Genomic DNA, 21,819 nt, shown 5'->3' with positions numbered 1-21,819 from the left:
GATTGCAGAATCACATCAGTTGCACAACCATTGATTTACATATTGCCATTCTGGTGTCTGTTGTATTCTGCTGCCTTTCCTATCCTCTACTATCCCTCCTCCCCCCTCCCCTCCCCTCTTCTCTCTCTACCCCCTCTACTGTAATTCATTTCTCCCCCTTATATTTTTCCCCCTTTCCCCTCACTTCCTCTTGTATGTAATTTTGTATACCCCTGAGGGTCTCCTTCCATTTACATGCAATTTCCCTTCTCTCTCCCTTTCCCTCCCACCTCTCATCCCTGTTTAATGTTAATCTTCTTCTCATGCTCTTTGTCCCTACTCTGTTCTTAGTTACTCTCCTTACATCAAAGAAGACATTTGGCATTTGTTTTTAAGGGATTGGCTAGCTTCACTTGGTGCCTGTTAATTTGACTCGTCCTTGGTCTGATTCATTGTCTGTTACTCATTTGTACAGTGCTGTTCAAGTTTTGTTACATCGCTCTCAACGATTAATAGGAATAGTTATAGCTTCATTCCTTGCAGTTGCTTCTGTAACTGCCACTGCTGCAGTAGCTGGCGTTACTTTACATCAAGGCATTCAAACTGCGGATTTCCTGAGAACCTGGCATCAAGATGCTCATTTATTATGGCAACAATAAAAGGATTTAGACTCTCAATTGGCTACAGATGTGATCAATTTACAACATACTGTTTCCTGGCTTGGCGATCAAGTGACTATCTTGGCTACCAGAAGTGTTCTGAAGTGTGACTGGAATTCTTCTCATATTTGTGTGACTCCTGTGCCATATAATACCAGTGATTCCTGGGAAACTGTTAAAAGACGGTTAAATGGACATCAAAATTTAACTTTAGAAGTTATGAATTTGAAAAAAAATATTATGGACACCTTTAGTAAGACATTACCTGAACTAACAGGATCTGACATTTTACAAAAATTGTCTTCAAGTATTGCTAATTTAAATCCTTTAAGTCATTTCTCTACCTTGTTGTCAACTTCTTTAGGTAACACTGTAATAATTTTTGTTTTGTGTTTTGTTTTGTATATAGTCTTCCAATGCTGGAAAAAGCGAAGGCAACTGAAACGTGAAACCTCTCTTATCACTTCTGCTATGGCTCATTTACAAAAACAAAAGGAGGGAGATGTAGCGAATCAGATGTGACTGTGTTACTATTACTGTCCTTGATGAAGTCTGCCTGCAAACAGGATATTCTGTCAAGGTATAGATAGGTAACAGCGGACATGCTTGAAAACGAGGTGTCTGCTGTCCTTGGGAGGACTTGCCTGCAAAAGGGATGTTCTGCCAAGTGGGCTAGGAGGTCGCTAAGAAAAAATTTTATTATCTGTTCTTAACAAGAGCAGAGCTCGGCATGCTCCAGGCCGAGACTAGATTAACCATGAGAAGCGGGTCACTTCTGATTAGAAAGTAAAACTTCTTTATGCTATGTTTAATTAGCTGAAGGACCTGATTTATTGATGTTGGAAGGCTGCCTTCTTTGTTCACAATACTATAAAAAGATTGTTTGTATACAATAAAGCACTTTTTTTTTCTGCTGCTGCTTTGCTTGCTCTGCTTCTTCTTTCTTTTTCATGCTGACCTGCAAGTGAATTACTGCAACAGGTTCAGAGGAGAAATGATTGGATTATAAGAGTTTTAACCCAATCAGTGAATTAAACCCCCAATAGGGACTAACTGAGTGGTAATTAAAGTGGTAGGGTGTGGCTGGAGGAGGTGGGAATTGGGGCGTGGATTTGGGGGTGTATATTTGTATCTGGTAAGTGGACTCTCTCTCTTTCTGCTTTCTGATCATTATGTGAGCTGCTTCCCTTGGCAACACTCTTCCACCATGATGTCCTGCCTCACCTTGAGCCCCAAGGAATGAAATCTGGCCTTGTATGGACTAAAACCTCGTAAACCTCAAGGCCCTAAATAAACCTTTCCTCCTTTACAATTGTTCTGGTCGGGTCCTTTAATCACAGCAGGGAAAAAACTGACTGAAATGTAGGTTTATCCTTTGCCCAGACATTGTTTAAAAGCTACCTATTAAAAAGCGTGAAGATCCAAAGACAGCACACAGCTGAGAGATGACCATGGATATGATAATATTATATGTTATATCAATATTATATAATAATAATAATAATAATAATTATTATTATTATTATTATTATGGTATTGGGGATCAACCCAGTGTCTCAGGTATACTAGGCAAACAGTACCACTAAGCTACCTTGAATCCTAAAATAATTAAAAAAATAGTTTGCCCACTCCAAGCATTAAACTCATTCACATTTCTCTGTCATAGACAGGAATTTCAGAACTCTCAAATATAACACCAAAGTCTCTCCCTACTCTGGTCCACACTCTATTTTCTGCCTCCCATTCTCATTCTCTCGGGGCAAACTTGTTCTCAGGGCAAGCTTATGCAAATGAAGTGAGATCTTTTCAGCATGTTCCTATTGGAATCATTAATCATGCCTCTTGGTCATCCCTGCTCAATTAAGGCACTCACTTAGTGGAGAGCAGTGATCACTTTCTCTACCTTGGGCCACCTTTATAGGGCCTGAACTTTTTATGGATCTCCTGGTTCCTAACAATTCTTAATGTTGGTGGGAAAAGAAGAGATTGGTCTTTGTTTCTCCAAGTATAACACTTAGACCAGCAGCTCTCCATCACCTGGGAGCTTATTAGAAATGTGGCTCTTGGCCCATCCTTGTCCCATGGAACCATAATACTCTTTTTAATAAGGTCTCCAGGTGATCTGTGTGTGCCTTAGAGTCTGAGAAGCCTTTTACTTACAATTCCTGCTCCATCTCTAGGAGCTCTGACAGTTCCAAGGAAATTAATAAAAATAATAATAATATAAAAGGGTTTCCATACTGACTTTTAGTCATGTATCACTTCCTCCCTGATGTGAGACCAGATTAGACCAACAACCAGGACATACCCAGATTGTTCCCCTCTCATGTCCAGGCAAGTGCTAAATGGTTTCATTTCTCTAACCAGATTTATAAACTAATTCAGCAGGAAATAGCCAAATCAATCATTATCCCCAATCTCTCAAGTTGAGGAAAGAACAAGGGGGTAATTATAACAGGGTCCCTTTTTTAAACTGTCCTTTGCTCCCCACTCCTTTATCCCTCTCTAATACATTTTACTGAAGAGAAGCCCTTCTTTAGGTTTTGTTTAACTAGCTGTAACTAGCTGCAGAAGGTCCAGGTCCATTGCAAAGTCTTGCCAGAGACAAGAAAGGAGACACAACCCCAGAAGATGAAGATTCCACCCAGCACACAATCTTCCTATGCACTATATTTCCTTTTTTGTCCCCATAAAAGCCTAATCCCTCTAAAAATAGAGCTCTGAGGTTAAACTCACTCCATCCTATTCAGGGCTTACTTTGAATAAACCTGATTTTTCTTTCTTTCTTCCTTACATTCATTCATTTATTTATGGTCACTGGGAATTGAACTCAGGGGCATTTATTACTGAGCTATACATCTCCAGCACTTTTAAATTTTTGAGACAGGGTTTTGCTAAGTTGCTTAGGGTCTGTCTCCTTAGATTGCTGAGGCTGGCCTTGAACTTGCAATCTTCCTGCCTCAGGTTCCTGAGTCACTGGGATTATAGGCATTTGCCACCATGCCCAGTCATAAACCTGATTTATTCCATCAGCCTCCATATCCTGAATTTAGATCACTCTGAGTGGTGGATAGCATGAACATTTGAATCTGGAAACACTAACACCAAGACCTAAGCAAATCCCTTGATTTAACTCTTTCAAGTAACTTGAAGTAATTGGATTTTAACCCATCTCCTTTTTCTGTTGTTCTGTTTCCTTGTTCCTACCTTACAAAACGCATTGTTTTGTCATGTCCCATGGGAGCTGTTTATCTGTTTTGTAGTACAGGACCCTGTCCTGATTCATCAATTCCAAGCAAAGTCAATTAGATTTTTTTTTTTTTTTTGAGAGAGAGAGAGAGGGAGAGAGAGAGAGGGAGAGAGAGAGAGAGAGGGAGAGAGAGAGAGAATTTTAGTATTTATTTATTTATTTATTTTTAGTTTTCGGTGGATACAACATCTTTGTTTGTATGTGGTGCTGAGGATCCAACCGGGGCTGCACGCATGCCAGGCGAGCGAGCTACCGCTTGAGCCACATCCCCAGGCCCGCCAATTAGATTTTTAACTACATTTGTTATAATGTTAGCTTTTGACAGCTGTTGGAACATGAGAATGATTAAAGCAGCTTGGAGTCCAGGGGAGCCCCTATGGAGCTGGGCAGCTGCTCTTTACCAACCTGTACATGAACACTTTAAAAAATGGCAAGAATCAGAAAGGTTGTAACCATATGTACAAACTGAACATTTTATTGCTTTGTACTTTGTTCTACAATTCAAAATGCCACACAGAGCCTTTCCAGGTCATAACCCAGGAAAACAGCCTGTTCTGATTTTCCAGTTTACCTTGGACCCTCGTTCTATCTAGTACTTTGAATATACTCTTTGCTTTGATTCCTGGACAAAGATTTTAGTTTTCTGTGGAAACTTGCCCTTTAACCTATCTAGTCTTCCTTATTACCCTGCCTACATCCCTACCCCGCAGCTTCTCTGATCTCAGCTAAGAGACATGCCAACCCCCATTCTTCCTCCACAGGGAAATAGGACAGGAAGGATTTTATGGGGTGTTATAGGGGTAGACCAAAGGATATGGCCTCAATGACTATCCAGTTTATTGACCCTATTTCCTTGGGCCACCCAAACCAGTGTGTGGCAGGCAGGGTGCTAAGAACTCAGAAAAAGGCATCCAAAATAATAATAATAATAATAATAATAATAATACGTATTAAAATCAGTCACTCAAATAACCCTATTAATTTTCAATATAGTATTTGTAACTATTTGCAATTTCCATGTGTCATTTCTTACTTATCTGTTTTTCCCACGGAGGTGAAGTTTCTGTAGTAGGTGATTGGGTGTCAGTGCTGGGAAAACAGCCACATGCTGCCTGAGCACTGCTGAAGAGCTGCCTGCTAGGGCTTGGAACTCATCCTTACTAGGACAGCCTTGTTGGGGAATTTCCCTGGGGCGGGGCGGTGGAGGCTTTCCTGGGCTTGCAATTCCTACTTTGACCCCCTACTTTGGGCTCCCTAACTTTCCTGGGAGGAGAATGCGAATGAGCAGCAATAGAAAGCCAGGAGGGGCAAGGTGTTCTGCAGCACGCAGGCCCCCAGCTTGGCGGCGCCCAGCCCGGGAGGAGCCGAGACATCTACTCTCCCGGTGTCCTAGAGAGGCGCGACGGCCCTAGCGGCGACACGCGTGCGCGACGCGGCGGCGCAGTAGCCAAAAACCCGGACCCCGACCGCCTTCACCTGGCAGTTCGGCTGTATAGGTTGGACTCCCGAGGGCTGCGGTCTTTAGCTGCTCCGGGAGGGGCCGCTCTGTGGAGCCTCTGGGGTCGGCCTCCGGGTGTGGAGGATCTGGAGTCGGGTCTCTCCAGACGTTCGCTCCCACACAAGTGTGCGCGAGGGCGTGGTCTATGGAAACGGTGAGAGAGCGCGGGTGGGTAGGTGAAGGGAAGTGGAGACCTGCGGCGTCGCGGTCTTAGTCTCCAGACAGCTTGACATTAATCCTTTCGGCACCATTGAGCCTGATGTGGAACATCCATAAGAACCCAGGGCCTCATTCGTGCAAGGCAGGTGCTCTGCTCTGCCACTGAGCTACAGCTCCAGTCCCAAGAACTTTCTTTTCTTTTTCTTTCTTTCTTTTTTTCTTTTTTTAAATATTTTCTTAGTTGTAGGTGGACACAATACCTTTTACTGTATTCATTTACTTTTTATGTGGTGCTGAGGATCAAACCCAGGGTCTCACACGTGCTAGGCCAGCGTTCTGCCACTGAGCTACTACCCTAGCCCCAAAATACAGTAAATAATGTATAATATAAATATATAGTAACCTTATTACATTTAAAGGTAACATCAATTAATATAATTATATAAGTTATATAATGTAATACATAATATTATATAATTCATATAATACATATATACACATTTAAGACACACATATGTACATATATATTTAAGCTACATGTTATCATTTCCAACCTATTTTAATGTACCCTTGTCAATTTCGTTGAAATCGTTCATAGAATTGAAAACCTGTGACTTAATGGGTTAAATACATGTGCAGGAGCATGTACACTCATGCATGGTACATATATATATTTTACTTTTGGTACATATGTATTTTGATTATGGAATAGGGTCATGCTTCTGCTTTCTAAAAATTTGTGAGTAGTATTGTTGATGAAGTATTTGATAAAATAAAACATATATGACATTTGCCATACAGTATCTACAAATTTACCCTTTTTAACCACTTGTGGCATTAAGTACATTCATACTTTTTTTTTTTTTTTTTTTTTTTGCAGTGCTGGGGATAGAATCCAGGGCCTTTTGCATGGTAGCAAGTGAGAGAAGCTAGAAGTATGAAAGCCATGAGAACCACTGAGTTCGTTGACAGAAAAGAAGGAAGCACTAGGCTAGACTTCCAAGAGTGTCCATGACATGGCAGGAACAGGAAGAGACCTGAACTTAAGGGATCAGAGACCTGAGGGAAAATCAGGCTCCGCTGGTGATAGGGAAGCCATGGCAGAGAGAACATAGTCAGAAACATAGTTTCTTTCAGGAAGGTTGAAGAGAGTGCAGGCTAAGAGGAACACCCAGTTCTCAGTTTGATCAGGGACCTCCCATTATGCCCTTTAAGGAACAGTCACAGCACATGTGAGATAAAGCTCCTAGGAAGAGGGCCCAGAATCAGTGTATAGAGCTGCCTGTGTTCTCTTGAATCTTCTCCTTGGTAATATAATCCTTATGGGAGCCCAGGGCTGGGCTTGGCCTACTTTCTTCCCTTTCTCAACTCAGCTTACATCTACAGTTGTGCCCTTTCCCACATGGGGAACTCAAGAAACCAAGCAGCAGCCCCTGTGCTTCAGATGATCAGTATATTAGTCAGCTTTCCATTTCTGTAACTGAAGAAATGAAATTAAAGGAAGAAAGACTTAAAGGCTCACAGTATCAAAGGTTTCAGTGCATGGTCACTTGGCTATGTTGTTCACGGGAATGTGATGAGGCAGAAAGAATATCATGGCGGGAAGCATGTGGTGGAATAAAGGTGATCATTTCATGGTGGCCCAGAAGCAGCAAAAATAAGAAGGGGCCGAGAATAAATAAAATATATTCTTCAAGTGTGTGCCCTTAGTGACATCCCTTTTCCAAATAGGTCCATATCTCCTAAAGTTTGTAGTATTTTGCAATTGCCCATTAAACAATGAATCCATAAGTACATGAATCTATTCATGTAGAGCCCTTATGATCTAATTACCTCCCAAAGGCCCCACCTCTGAACACTGATGCATGGGGGGCCAAGCCTTCAACACATGAACTTTTTGGGGAAATAAGATCCCAGTAATAATAGTGAGGCCCCAGATGAGCATGGACTTTTCTTTTCTTTTCTTTTCTTTTTTATTTTCCCCCGAGTTCCCATGTCTATGACTCAAATGTGACTGGAGCTTACCTATGGGTCTCTGCCCTGAGGCAGCTCCTGAGGCTCATGCCTAAATGCTTCCCCTAAATCTGGGTCCCTATTCACAGTTAATGGATCTATTTTGTCCTGGATTTTTCATTTATTTTTTTTAACCCATGTTTTGCAGTACCAGGGATTGATCCCAGGGCCTCATGCTTGCTAGGCAAGTGCTTTACCATAGACTTATCCTTTACAGTTATCAAGAGACTGTACCCTGTGCCCTCTGCACCCTTTGTGACTCTGCCCTTCAGGCTGGGACTGTTCTTGAGTGGTAGAAACTTGTCATTTCAGGAGACTAAATGCGTGAGGACCTGTCTGTAGACTATGTTCGGAAAAAGTGGAAAGGCTCTGCCCTTAGGCAGAGAGCCCTGTACCAGAATATGATGATAGAAAGTTATTATAGCATGGTCTCATTGGGTAATGATTCTCTTAGAGTTCATTCTGTATATTTTTTCCACTATGTTTCCCCCCACTTTTTATTATAAAATTTTCCAAAGTAGAACAGTATATACTGAACCTCTCTGCACCCATACCCAGCTTTAACAATGATGAGCATTGCCTTTACTTCATGATTGATGGGACATATAGTACCTAGTTTGAGTTTTCTAGATTGTAAGGAATTGAGAATCACTTAGTCTATGGTAGTAAGGAACTATGTGTTTTAAGGCTACAGTAACAGGAACCCAGAACAAACCAATCAGCTAGACCAGACTAGGAAACAGAGCCTCAAAGAGAATGAGCCACAACCAGGACAGCCCAGAAGCCTCAGTACCACAAGCAAATGAATTTTATGCCAGTATTCTAGTGTGACTGTAACACAGCTGCTCCCTGTTCCAACTGTTACCCTTTCTTTACTCTGAAACTTGTATCTCCATCATAGTTCCTTCTCAATTCTGTTTTTGGTTTTCCTCATACATTCTTTTTTTTTTAATTAATTAATTAATTTATTTATTTATTTTTTTTTATTCAAAACATTACAAAGATTTCAGAATCACATCGGTTACACATCCACATTTTTACATAATACCATAATAGTAACTGTTGTATTCTGCTACCTTTCCTATCCTCTACTATCCCCCCTCCCCTCCCCTCCCATCTTCTCTCTCTACCCCATCTACTGTAATTCATTTCTCTTCTTATTTTTTTCCCATTCCCCTCACAAACTCTTATATGTAATTTTGATAACAATGAGGGTCTCCTTCCATTTCCAAGCAATTTCCCTTTTCTCTCCCTTTCCCTCCCACTTCATGACTCTGCTTAATGTTAATCTTTTCCTCCTGCTCTTCCTCCCTGCTCTGTTCTTGGTTGCTCTCATTATATCAAAGAAGACATTTGGCATTTGTTTTTTAGGGATTGGCTAGCTTCACTTAGCATAATCTGCTCTAGTGCCATCCATTTCCCTGCAAATTCCATGATTTTGTCATTTCTTAGTGCTGCGTAGTACTCCATTGTGTATAAATGCCACATTTTTTTTATCCATTCATCTATTGAGGGGCATCGGGGTTGGTTCCACAGTCTAGCTATTGTGAATTGTGCTGCTATGAACATCGATGTGGCAGTATCCCTGTAGTACGCTCTTTTGAGGTCTTCAGGGAATAGTCCGAGAAGGGCAATAGCTGGGTCAAATGGTGGTTCCATTCCCAGCTTTCCCAGGAATCTCCATACTGCTTTCCATATTGGCCTCACCATTTTGCAGTCCCACCAGCAATGTATAAGAGTACCCTTTTCCCCACATCCTCGCCAGCACTTGTTATTGTTCGACTTCATAATGGCTGCCAATCTTACTGGAGTGAGATGGTATCTTAGGGTGGTTTTGATTTGCATTTCTCTGACTGCTAGAGATGGTGAGCATTTTTTCATGTACTTGTTGATTGATTGTATGTCCTCCTCTGAGAAGTGTCTGTTCAGGTCTTTGGCCCATTTGTTGATTGGGTTATTTGTTTTCTTATTGTTTAATTTTTTGAGTTCTTTGTATACTCTGGATATTAGGGCTCTATCTGAAGTGTGAGGAGTAAAAATTTGTTCCCATGATGTAGGCTCCCTATTTACCTCTCTTATTGTTTCTCTTGCTGAGAAAAAACTTTTTAGTTTAAGTAAGTCCCATTTGTTGATTCTTGTTTTTAACTCTTGTGCTATGGGTGTCCTATTAAGGAATTTGGAGCCCGACCCCACAATATGTAGATCGGAGCCAACCTTTTCATCTATCAGACGCATAGTCTCTGATTTGATATCAAGGTCCTTGATCCATTTTGAGTTAACTTTTGTGCATGGCGAGAGGAGGGGATTCAGTTTCATTTTATTGCATATGGATTTCCAGTTTTCCCAGCACCATTTGTTGAAGATGCTATCCTTCCTCCATTGCATGCTTTTAGCCCCTTTATCGAATATAAGATAGTTGTAATTTTGTGGATTGGTTTCTGTGTCCTCTATTCTATACCATTGGTCCACCCGCCTGTTTTGGTACCAGTACCATGCTGTTTTTGTTACTATTGCTCTGTAGTACAGTTTGAAATCTGGTATCGCTACACCTCCTGATTCACACTTCCTGCTTAGAATTGCTTTTGCTATTCTGGGTCTTTTATTTTTCCATATGAATTTCATGATTGCTTTATCTATTTCTACAAGAAATGCCGTTGGGATTTTGATTGGCATTGCATTGAACCTATAGAGAATTTTTGGTAATATTGCCATTTTGATGATGTTAGTTCTGCCTATCCATGAACAGGGTATATTTTTCCATCTTCTGAGATCTTCTTCTATTTCTCTCTTTAGGGTTCTGTAGTTTTCATTGTATAAATCTTTCACCTCTTTTGTTAGGTTGATTCCCAAGTATTTTATTTTTTTTGAGGATATTGTGAATGGGGTAGATGTCCTCATTTCCAGTTCAGAAGATTTGTCGCTGATATACAGGAATGCCTTTGATTTATGCGTGTTGATTTTATATCCAGCCACTTTGCTGAATTCATTTATTAGCTCTAGTAGTTTCTTTGTAGACCCTTTTGTGTCTTCTAGGTATAGGATCATATCATCCGCAAACAGTGATAATTTAAGTTCTTCTTTTCCTATTTTTATGGCTTTAATTTCTTTCGTCTGTCTAATTGCTCTGGCCAGTGTTTCGAGAACTATATTGAATAGAAGTGGTGAGAGAGGGCATCCCTGTCTTGTTCCAGATTTTAGAGGGAATGCCTTCAGTTTTTTTCCATTTAGAATGATGCTAGCCTGAGGCTTAGCATATATAGCTTTTATAATTTTGAGGTAAGTTCCTGTTATCCCTAGTTTTTCTAATGTTTTGAACATAAAGGGATGCTGTACTTTGTCGAATGCTTTTTCTGCGTCCACCGAGATGATCATATGGTTCTTATCTTTAAGTCTATTGATGTGGTGAATAACGTTTATTGATTTCCGTATATTGAACCAGCCTTGCATCCCACTCATACATTCTTCTTATTGTGGCTTCAAATGGTTTGACTTGGTTCCATGTTTCATTTCAGCTTTAGGTCTCACTCATAATTGCTATAGTTTTGCCGAGTTTTCAGGTCAGAATTTACTTAGAGAAGGGTTCTAATTGCTATAGTTATTAAATATCATCTGTATTTTGGTAGTGTCCTGCTGAGGCCACAGCAGAAGCTAATGACTAACCTAAAGACAAATTACGGTTGGGTCTAGTGCCTAGCTCTCCTCCAATCACCTCATGTGATGCTCAGGGTCACCTGACTCAAAGTGTGGCTGTTTGGGCTTCCCTGTCTGCAAAGACTGGGAAAGGGCAGGTTCTGAGATTGACAAACTTACAACAGTGGCCATCTTGACAAAGGGTGGACATGAGAGTCATTGAGCTTTTAACTTTTAACTTTCCATATTGTAAATGGTGTGATTCCCTGGCCTTGGTTAAGACACGATTGAAAGTAACCAGTGTTGTAGTTTTTAGTGATAACGGACTACTCTACTTTTTACTGTACAGATTTTGTATTCCAGAATTAAAAATTCCAGGGAAATACTTATCTGTCTAGTTTCTTTCTTATTCTAGAGAATCAAGATTCCATTCAAGGAGTAGTGGCTCACACCTCTAATCCCAGTAGCTCGGGAGGCTGAGATAGGAGAATCATGAGTTCAAAGCCAGCCTCAGCAACAATGAGGCATTAAGCAACTCAGTGACACCCTGTCTCTATATAAAATACAAATTAGGGCTGGGGATGTGGTTCAGTGGTTCAGTGTCCCTGGTACAAAAAAATCCCCAAACATATCTAATTCAGATTTCAAATAATTGATGCTCTCATTATTTCTTTTTCTAATGCCAGGGATTGAACTCAGGGCCTTCTCACACATGCAAGGCAGGTGAGCTTCCACTGAGCTATATCCCTAGGTTTTTAGAGGAGTAAATAACTGACTCCTACTAGTGCAATGCCCTGGGTACCTATGGAATTCCCACTTTTTTAGCTCTGCTATTCTTTTCAACACTTTTCCCCAGAATTTCTGAAAGTATGTTCACATCTTGTCACTTTTCTGTCATACAAGATCTCTCCTTTTTAAACATTTTCCTAGTCATATCCTTACAATATAATCTCTCATCAACACACTCCCATCTTTGCTCTTTCTCTTTCTTGTATTTAAAATGAGGTGTTTGCCAGCTTTCTTTCTCCCAACATCTTTTCTGAGAAGCATGGAACCATACAATGTCATGTTTAGAAAGGAACATAATAGAGTTCATCATTTTAATATTGAGATGGTGTGACTTCTAGAAGATTGCATCATGCTTTGCCCACCTGGGCCCCTACTTTCTGATTGTGTAATTATCTGTTCTGGCTCAACATCTTTCTGTCCTGGTATCTCCTTTTCTACCTCCTCCACTGACCATCTTCTTTCTCTTTGTTTTTCTATCCTGAAGAAAAAAACGGATATATTTCCTATTTTCTCTCCCCTTCTCAATGTGTTCTTTTAGTCCTTAACCTTATGATATATTAGGCTCTTGGTTCTGTTTCCAGAACAGGACATGAAGTGAGTAAAGGTTGTTTTCTTCTTTCTTTTGGTAGCAGGTGAGAACAGGATGGAGAGCTCTGAATTCGCTCCAAATCAGACCATTTCTAAAGGATCAGAGTCATCTGATAGGTCACCAGGGGGACTCTTTGGGGTGACTTCTATGGGACCAGAAGTTGAAGATGTCTGTGAAGATACTTTGAGAAAGCTGGAAGGGCAGCCCTCAGATGAAGAGGGGAACAGTTTGGAAATCAATTTTTTTGAAATAACAGATGAGGATAAGAAGAACTCCACAAAAGACAGATGTGAGGATTATAAAGAAGTAGGGGAACATCCAAATCTGTCCCCCAGTTCTGAGGAATATCAAGGAGTTCCAAAGGGACAGAAATTCTTTCAGTGTGACGAATGTGGCAAAGTGTTCAATTGGAGTTCACACCTCATTGGTCACCAGAGAATCCACACTGGTGAGAAACCCTATGAGTGTAATGAGTGTGGTAAGACCTTCAGGCAGACTTCCCAGCTAATTGTTCACCTCAGAACTCACACTGGGGAAAAACCCTATGAATGCAGTGAGTGTGGGAAGACCTATCGGCACAGCTCCCATCTCCTTCAACACCAGAGACTTCATAATGGGGAGAAACCCTATAAATGTAATGAATGTGCAAAAGCTTTCACTCAGAGTTCCAAACTATTTGATCACCAGAGAACCCATACTGGGGAGAAACCTTATGAATGCAAGGAATGTGGGGCAGCTTTTAGTCGGAGTAAAAATCTTGTCCGACATCAGGTTCTTCACACTGGTAAGAAACCTTACAAGTGTACTGAATGTGGGAAAGCTTTCTGTTCCAACAGAAGTCTTATTGACCATCAGAGGATCCACACTGGAGAGAAGCCTTATGAATGTAATGAATGTGGCAAGGCCTTTAGTCGGAGTAAATGTCTTATTCGACATCAGAGCCTCCACACTGGGGAGAAACCACACAAATGCAGTGAATGTGGGAAAGCCTTCAGTCAGATTTGTCAGCTTGTTGACCATGAACGAATTCATACTGGAGAAAAGCCCTTTGAATGTAGTGAGTGTGGTAAGGCTTTCAGTCTGAGTAAGTGCCTTATTCGGCACCAGAGGCTTCACACAGGTGAAAAACCCTATAAATGCAATGAGTGTGGAAAATCCTTCAATCAAAATTCATACCTCATTATACACCAGAGAATCCACACTGGTGAGAAGCCCTATGAATGTCATGAGTGTGGGAAGGTGTTCAGTTACAATTCCAGCCTTATGGTACATCAGAGAACCCATACTGGGGAAAAGCCCTACAAATGCAATGATTGTGGGAAAGCTTTTAGTGACAGTTCACAGCTTATTGTGCACCAGAGAGTTCACACTGGAGAGAAACCTTATGAATGTATTGAGTGTGGGAAAGCTTTTAGTCAGCGTTCCACTTTTAATCACCACCAGCGAACTCACACTGGTGAGAAACCCTCAGGTCTCTCTCACTCAGCATCATAAGGCATGGTTTTCTGAGACAGAGAACAAGGGACTTTGCATGAAGGTTTCTTTAAAAAGGATGTTCACCCTGATCTCCTGTTAGAACCATTAAGCAAAGCAGACCATTGTCTATTGTTTTCCAGTTGGTCACTAAGGTGGAAGAAACTTAGTGTGATTCTTCCCTACATTAAGAAAGTAAGGTCTAGGCATTTAATTTACTTATAGATTGGCTTTTTTCTTCCTTCCTTTTTCCTATTTTAAAATTTATCTCATTTGTTAATATGTATCTCATAATCAAATTGTGTGTTAACAGGAATGATTATATCTTCTGTATTTTATTGCAGCTACTCAATTTCACTACATAAAGTCATTCCACAATATTGTTCCACAGAGCATTTTTATAGTCATTTATAAGTCATTCTATCAGTTTGTTCTTTCCTAGTTCTTGCTATGGCCCTCCACATCTATGTTTTATATTATAATATATATTCACTCATCTCTTGTGTTTTCTACGTAGAACCCTTTTCTTTCTATTTGGTAATCTTTTTTCCTTGTATTTATTGTTCAAAGTCCATCTCATCTCTGAAAGACTTTTTTCTTCAAATGCTTCTGGATTACTTTTAAACTTATAATTAGATCACAATTCTTTTAAATTAACTGATGCTGCAATGTACAACTGTTGTTAAGTTACCTTGCAAATTGCTCTCAAAATATATGCGTATACTCCTTACCAACTTTGCAGGTTTTTGAGATTGGGTATGGTATCTATTGCTTTCTGCAAAAACATACTATGTTGAGCACTAGTTCTTAAAAATATTTTAAACCCAACTCCCAAATCTAACCTTCCTTAATGTGGGTGCAGTCTCTCCCTTCCTTACATACACTGGACTGAGATATTTAAAAATGGAAGTGCTCATGCATGAGGCCCTGAGTACACTCCCCAGAATACAATAACAAAAAAGTATCCATTTCAGGATCTAAAAAAATTACTGAGCTCAAAACAAAATTGGGACTATGTCATTTATTATATGTATTTATTTTTTTATTTGTTCTATTTTCCTTTAAATGATAGGACTTTTTTTTTTTTTTTTGGTGGGGCAGCTGAGAAATGAGCTCCCTGATCCCAAGGAACAACCAGGCGCTATATGAGCTCATGGATCTAGCCCTTCACCCTGAGTTAGATGTTTCTGGTCACTTCTTCAGTAGAACTATCTGCCTGTTTAATATTATAATTTTACCTCCTTAGTTCTTGTCTGTGCATTCTCTACTACACTAAATCTCTGGCAGTGGGAGCCAACATTATTTATAACTGTATTTTCCCACATCACCATTTGGGTGTATAGTCCAGCAGAAATGAGTCCCTTGTATTCCTGAGAGAGCCCAGGCGTTTGGATGGAGGGAAAATAGCTGTGACTTTAAAGCCATACTTCATTTCTTTGGTCATTGTTAGTATAACTTTACCATTACTAATATTATTATTTTATATATATATATATTTTTAGTTGTAGGTGGACACAGTACCTTTATTTTATTTTTATGTGGTGCTGAGGATTAAATCCATGCATGCGAGCCAGGTGAGTGCTATACCACTAAGCCCTAGCTCCAGCCCCTTATTATTATTATTGTCATCATTATTATTTTGTGGTACTGGGAATTGAACCTAGCAGTGCTCTATCATTCAGCTGCATCCCTAAACCTTTTACTTTTTATTTTGAGACAGGGTCTCACTAAGTTGCTGAGGCTGGAAACTTTCTATCCTCCTCCCTCAGCCTCCCTCCCCAGTTGCTGGGATTACAGAAATGTGCCACCATGCCCAGTGCTAAGTATTATTTATTTATTTATTGTTATTGTTACAGTTGGACACAATACCTTTATTTTACTCATTTATTTTTATGTGGTACTGAGGATCGAACCCAGAGCTTCGCTCGCGCTAGGCGAGCACTCTACTGCTGAGCCACAACCCTAGCCCCCCAAGTATCATTTTTTAAAAAATTTTATCAGGATCCAGTTACCTTGCGAAATTATTTTTAGTTTTAGTGGTTTTTCGGTTTCTAGGTAGTTATATAATAAATAATGATTTGTTTATATCAGCTTCCAATCTTATGCCACTTATGTTTACATCAGCAAGAAGTTTTTAAATATGTAGCAGATATTGCTTGTCTTTTTTCAAACTCGGGTGGGGGATATTCTTAGTATTTTGTTTTATATGGTGTTCATTATTGGGTTCTGATAAATATTCTGTTGTACTTAGGAAGTTTTCATTTCTTCCTGCCTTTGGAAGAAGCAGTGTAGTGGTTAAGTGCATAAATTTTGTACCCAGCATCCTTATTCACCTTACTCCACCAGACTTTTATGCATTGACCCTGGGCAAGTCACTTAGCTTTTTTGTATTTCAGTTCTTCCATCTATAAAATGGAGCTACCTCACAGGTTGTAGAGATTAAATAAGTTAATATGTATAAGGTATTTGAAATAGTGCTTGATACATGGTATGTACTGTAGCAATTACTTGGTTGCTAAATTTTATGAAGTTTTTTAAATTGTAATTTTATGGTCTATGTCCTTTTAAATTCATTTTGTTGACAAGTTTCCAAATAATTGAAATCTCCCCATACTTCTTGAATAAAAAAGATTTGTTCATAGTGAATTTTTTTTCTTTTTTATCAAGTACAGAACTAGATCAAACCTGGTGATGTTTTGCTAGCTTTTGCAAAATGAATTCGGAAGATTTGTGGGGGTTTTTTAATCACTTAAAATTTGTATAACAAGGATTGAAACATTGTTAGAAATAACCTGGGCCTAAATGTTCTTCAACGTGGGTGGAGGTTGGATATATCTTAGCAATGGTTTTTAGTCCAGTGAAACTTCCATGGTAAAATAATGCAGACTGCATGGTTAATAGCAGACAATTACTTCTCAAGGACATTCTGTGAGCTTGAAAGTCCAGCATCAATGTGCCAGCGGATTGAGTGTTGGTGAGGTCTCTTCCTGGTTTGCAAATGGCCAACTTCTTGCTGTGTCCTTACATGTGAGAATAATAAGAATACAGATTTTTCTTTCACTTCTCTTAAGGACATTAATCCCATCATGAGGGCCAAATCCTCATGATCTAAACCCAGTAAGGTCCTACCTCCAAATGTATCACATTTTGGTATTAGGGCTTCAACAAACACATTCATAACATTCCACTTTGCCCCCAACATTCATGTCCTTTCATGTACAATACAATTGTTCTATCCTAACATCCCCTAAAGTCTTATTTCAGTGTCTGCTCTACTGTCTTAAATCCAAACAGTATACTATAGTGGCATGGCCACATCAATGTTTAGAGCAGCTCAATTCACAATAGCTAAGCCATGGAAGCAATCTAGATGCCCTTCAACAAATGAATGTATAAGTAAACTATGGTATATATACACAATGGAATATTACTTGGCCATAAAGAAGAATGAAATTATGGCATTTGTCAGTAAATGTATAGAACTAGAGACCATCATGCTAAAGTGAAATAAGCCAATCCCCCCAAACCAAAGGCTGAATGTTTTCTCTGATATGTGGATGCTAATACACAGTAAGGGGTTGTGGGAAGAATAGAAGTTCATTAGATTAGACTAAGTGGAATAAAGGGAAGGGAGGGGGAGTAGGAGTAAGAAAGCCAGTAGAATTAATCAGATATAACTTTCCTATATTCATATGTGAATGCACAACCAGTGTACAAGTGTAACTCCACATCAAGTACAACCACAAGAATGGGAAGTTACACTTCATGTATGTATAATATGTCAAATACAATCTACTGTCATATATATCTAAAAAACGAAGTTAAAATTAATTAATTAAAAAGGGATGGGATTGTAGCTCAGTGATAGAGTAACCCTGTGTTCAATCCCAATACCACACACACACATACACAAAGAAAACTTAAAAATAAATAAAAACATACTATCATTAACATTAGCACCTCCCCCCAAAATGAAATACTTAGGTATAAATCTAACAAAAATATGTACAAGGTCTACATGAAGAAAACTATAAAACTGATGAAAAATAAGATAACTAAATAAATGCAGAGATTAAGATTTAGGTGTTCACAAATTAGAAGATTCAACATTGTTGCTGGGCATGGTGGCCCATGTCTATAATTCCAATGAAATGAGCTGGGGATGTCACTCAGTGATAGGGTGCTTGCTTATCATGTGCAAGGCCAAGGGTTCAATCCCTGTACCATATATTTAAATAAATAATAGTAGAAGATTCAACATTATTAAGATGTCACTTCTTGGGGCTGGGGTTGTGGCTCAGTGGTATAGTGCTTGCCTAGCACATGCGGGGTTCTGGGTTCAATCCTCAGCACAACATAAAAATAAAATAAGGGTATTGTGTCCAACTACAAATAAAAAAACAAAATATGTAAAAAAAGAAGTCACTTCTTCATAAGTTGATCTACAGATTCTGTGCAATATTTATCAAGATCCCAGCAAGTTGTGTTGTGGATATTGGCAAACTGATTCTAAAGTTTATTTTGAGATGCAAGAAACCCTTAGTAGATGACTCAGTATCAAAGTAGAAGAACAAAGAGGACTGACAAATGCAGAATCAGTATGAAGCTACAGTAATCAAGGCCATTGTGATACTGGATAAAGAACAGACAACTAAATCCATGGAACAGAATGGAGAGCCCAGAAATAGGTGTACATGAATATAGCCAACTGATGTATGACAAAGGAACAAAGGCAATACAGTGGAGCTAAGTAGTCTGCAATAAATGATGCTGAAACACCTGCACATCCACATGCTAATAATAATAACAATCTACACACAGATCTTACACTCTTCACAAAAAATAAATCAAAATGGATCCTACAACTGAATGTAATATGCCAAACTATCAAACTACTAGAAGATCTCATAGCAGACTATCAAGGTGACCTTGGGTGTGGTGATGACTTTTCAGATACAACAAGAAAGACATAATCCATGAAAGAAATAATTTCATGGATTGAAATAAGCTGGATTTGCAAAAAGGAAAAACTTCTGCTCTGTAAAAGACATGGTCAAAAGAATGAGAAGACAAGTGCCAAATTGGGAGATAATATTTGCAAAAACCATATCTCATAAAGAACTGTTATTGAAAAGATACAAAGAACACTTCTAACTAATGATAAGAAATGAATAAACTTTATTTAAAAAATGAACAAAAGACCTGAATGGGCACCTCTCCAAAGAAGATATAATGATGGCCAGTAAGCATATGAAAAGATGTTCAACATCATAAGTTGTTAGAGAATTATTAAACAACAAAATGAGTTACCATCCTATGTCATTTGAATGACTAAAGTCCCGAACAATGACAACACCATTTTTGGGGGGGGGGTACTAGGGATTGAACCCAGAATGTTTAACCACTGAGCCACATCCCCAACACCTTTCTTTAAATACATTTTTTCAGTTATAGATAAACACAATACCTTGATTTATTTTATGTGGTGCTGAGGATCAAACCCAGTGCCTCACACGTACAAGGCAAGCGCTCCACCACTGAGCCACAACCCCAGCCCCCAGCCCTTTTCTATACTTTATTTAGAAACACGGTCTTGCTGAGTTGCTTAGGACCTCATTAAGATGATGAGGCTGCTTTGAACTCACAATCCTCCTGCCTTAGCCTCCCCAGCCACTGTGCACAGGTGATAACTCCCAATATTGATAAGGATATAAGCAACAAGAGCTCTCGTTCACTATTGGTGGGAATACAAAATAGGATAGCAATTTGGGAGTTGGAATGCAAAATAGTATAGACAGTTTGGTAGTTTCTTAAACAACACTGTTTCCATGCCATCCAGCAATTGTACTCCTCAGTCTTTACCTAAATGAATCAAAAACTCAAGTCCACACAAAAATCTGCCCATAAGTGTTTACAGTAGCTTTATTTGTATTTTCCCCAACTTAGAGCCAACCAAGATATCCTTCAATAGGTGAATAGTCAAATAAACTGTGGTAATCCAGACAATAGGAAATGAATTATCAAGCCCTGAGAAAACATGGAGGAAACTTAAATGAAGACCACTAAGTGAAAGAAGCCAACTTGGCAAAGATACATGCAGTATGATCCCAACTACATGACATTCTGGAAAAGACAAAACTACGGGGATAGTAAAAAGATCAGTGGTTACCATGGGATAGAGAAGAAAGTGGAATGAATAGGGTGAACACAGTGGACTTTTAGGGTAGTAAAATTATTCCATGATACTACAAGGATGGAAACATTTGTCAAAAACCACAGGATATACAATACCTAATATCATGTGAATTTTGAGGACTGGTAATTTGTCATCAACTGTAATAAAGGTACCTTTTTGGTTGGAGACACCTATAGTGGGTAAGATTATGGATGTGTGTGGACAGGGAGTATATGAGAACTCTGTACTTTCTGTTCAATTTTGCTATGAATTTAAAAGGACTCAAAAATAAAGGTTATTTAAAAGAAAACAACAGAAAGATTCTGTGACAAACTTCATTCACAGGGGTTGACCCCATCAAACCCAGATCTGCTTCCAAATTCATAGCAGATGGTTCACTAGATTTGAAGGGCTCAATCTGCTATTTTAGCAGCCTGGGATAGCAGGTAGACGGCAGTTGTGCATAACAGTTGTGCACAACTATGTGACCCTCACATAGTTTCAAAAGAATGTGCCTCAGGCCTGAAATATTTCTTTACATGGAGATAAAAAGATTCCATAGCCCGTGCTGGGTGCTGGGCTCGTTGCCTTGTTTGTTACTGTCTTTCCCTGTTCCAGATTTGATGTGTACTTCTTTGTTCTGTTTAAGTGTGTACATATCATATGACATCCACTCATCCTTGCTGCTATATCTGTTCTCTGTGGGGAGGGAACAAATTCTTGGCTAGCAACACAGAAGATGCATGGCTGTGCAGAAAGAGCCACCAACCATGGGGACCAACGTTCACAATTGCAGGTAATCTTACTTTGTCTCTTCTTTGTGTAACTTAAGTGTTGTTCCATCCAGTGTCTGTGTCTTTTCTTCCTTTTCTTCCTGTAAACCATGCAGTGGGTTGACATCCCAGGACGGCTGCTCCAGGTGTTAGGTACAATTATGCTCTTGGCTATCCTCCACATGGTGGGACTCCTCTCCTGGAGGTGGGAACAGGTGTCTACTGATTGACATTCAGAGACTGACATACCTTCAGTTTGGAAAAGTACCTAGCCCACTCTCAGCAAAATCCTTGTGAATGAAGGAATGAAGGAGTATAGGCAGATCTGGCTTCCAAAGCCCAGGGTGGCACTTCCTTGTTCTTTGTTTGGATAAAGAAGCAGGTTTGCTTGGGGCAATTGTGATGAGTGAGTAGTCGGTGATACTGGAAAGAACACATTCTGAAATTAACTGATTTCTGTTTGTTGTCTCATGCCTTGGAACTCTTACCTCCAGATTGTTCTGAGAGAGCTTTGCTCCTACACAGGATCCTGTGAAACCAAAGCTTTCTGCTTGAGTTTTTGTCTCTTATGCAGACTCAGAAATCAAACATTAACCTGATGGGTTTTTTTCCCTTACATTCCCATTCTCATAAGTTCAGCATCCTTCCTCTCTTTCCAACACACAGACACACACAGACAAATACACACACTCAGGGCAATGATGTCAGTTAGTAGGAGGAGGATCAAGGCCCTGAGGAAAAATCAAAACTTGCATATTATCAATGTGATAAAAAAGAAAATACTTGCCGTTAAGGGTTGGGTTTGTGGCTCAGTGGTAGAGTGCTTGCCTAG

The 21,819-nt window shown here is 39.5% G+C and overlaps 1 protein-coding gene across 1 annotated transcript; it reads left to right on the top strand.

The window, feature by feature from the left end:
• Positions 1-7,538: 7,538 nt before the first annotated feature.
• LOC143409359 (uncharacterized) lies at positions 7,539-14,068 on the top strand. Its single transcript, XM_076869539.2, has 3 exons — positions 7,539-7,555; positions 13,148-13,337; positions 13,422-14,068. The coding sequence occupies exons 1-3, from the start codon at positions 7,539-7,541 to the stop codon at positions 14,058-14,060; spliced, it is 846 nt and encodes a 281-aa protein (XP_076725654.1). The 3' UTR covers positions 14,061-14,068.
• The last annotated feature ends 7,751 nt before the right edge of the window (positions 14,069-21,819 follow it).

The sequence above is a fragment of the Callospermophilus lateralis genome, chromosome 1, assembly GCF_048772815.1.
Source record: "Callospermophilus lateralis isolate mCalLat2 chromosome 1, mCalLat2.hap1, whole genome shotgun sequence".
Classification (NCBI taxonomy): domain Eukaryota; kingdom Metazoa; phylum Chordata; class Mammalia; order Rodentia; family Sciuridae; genus Callospermophilus; species Callospermophilus lateralis.
Note: the sequence above shows the minus strand (reverse complement) of the source record. Positions and strands in the feature narration are given on the sequence as shown.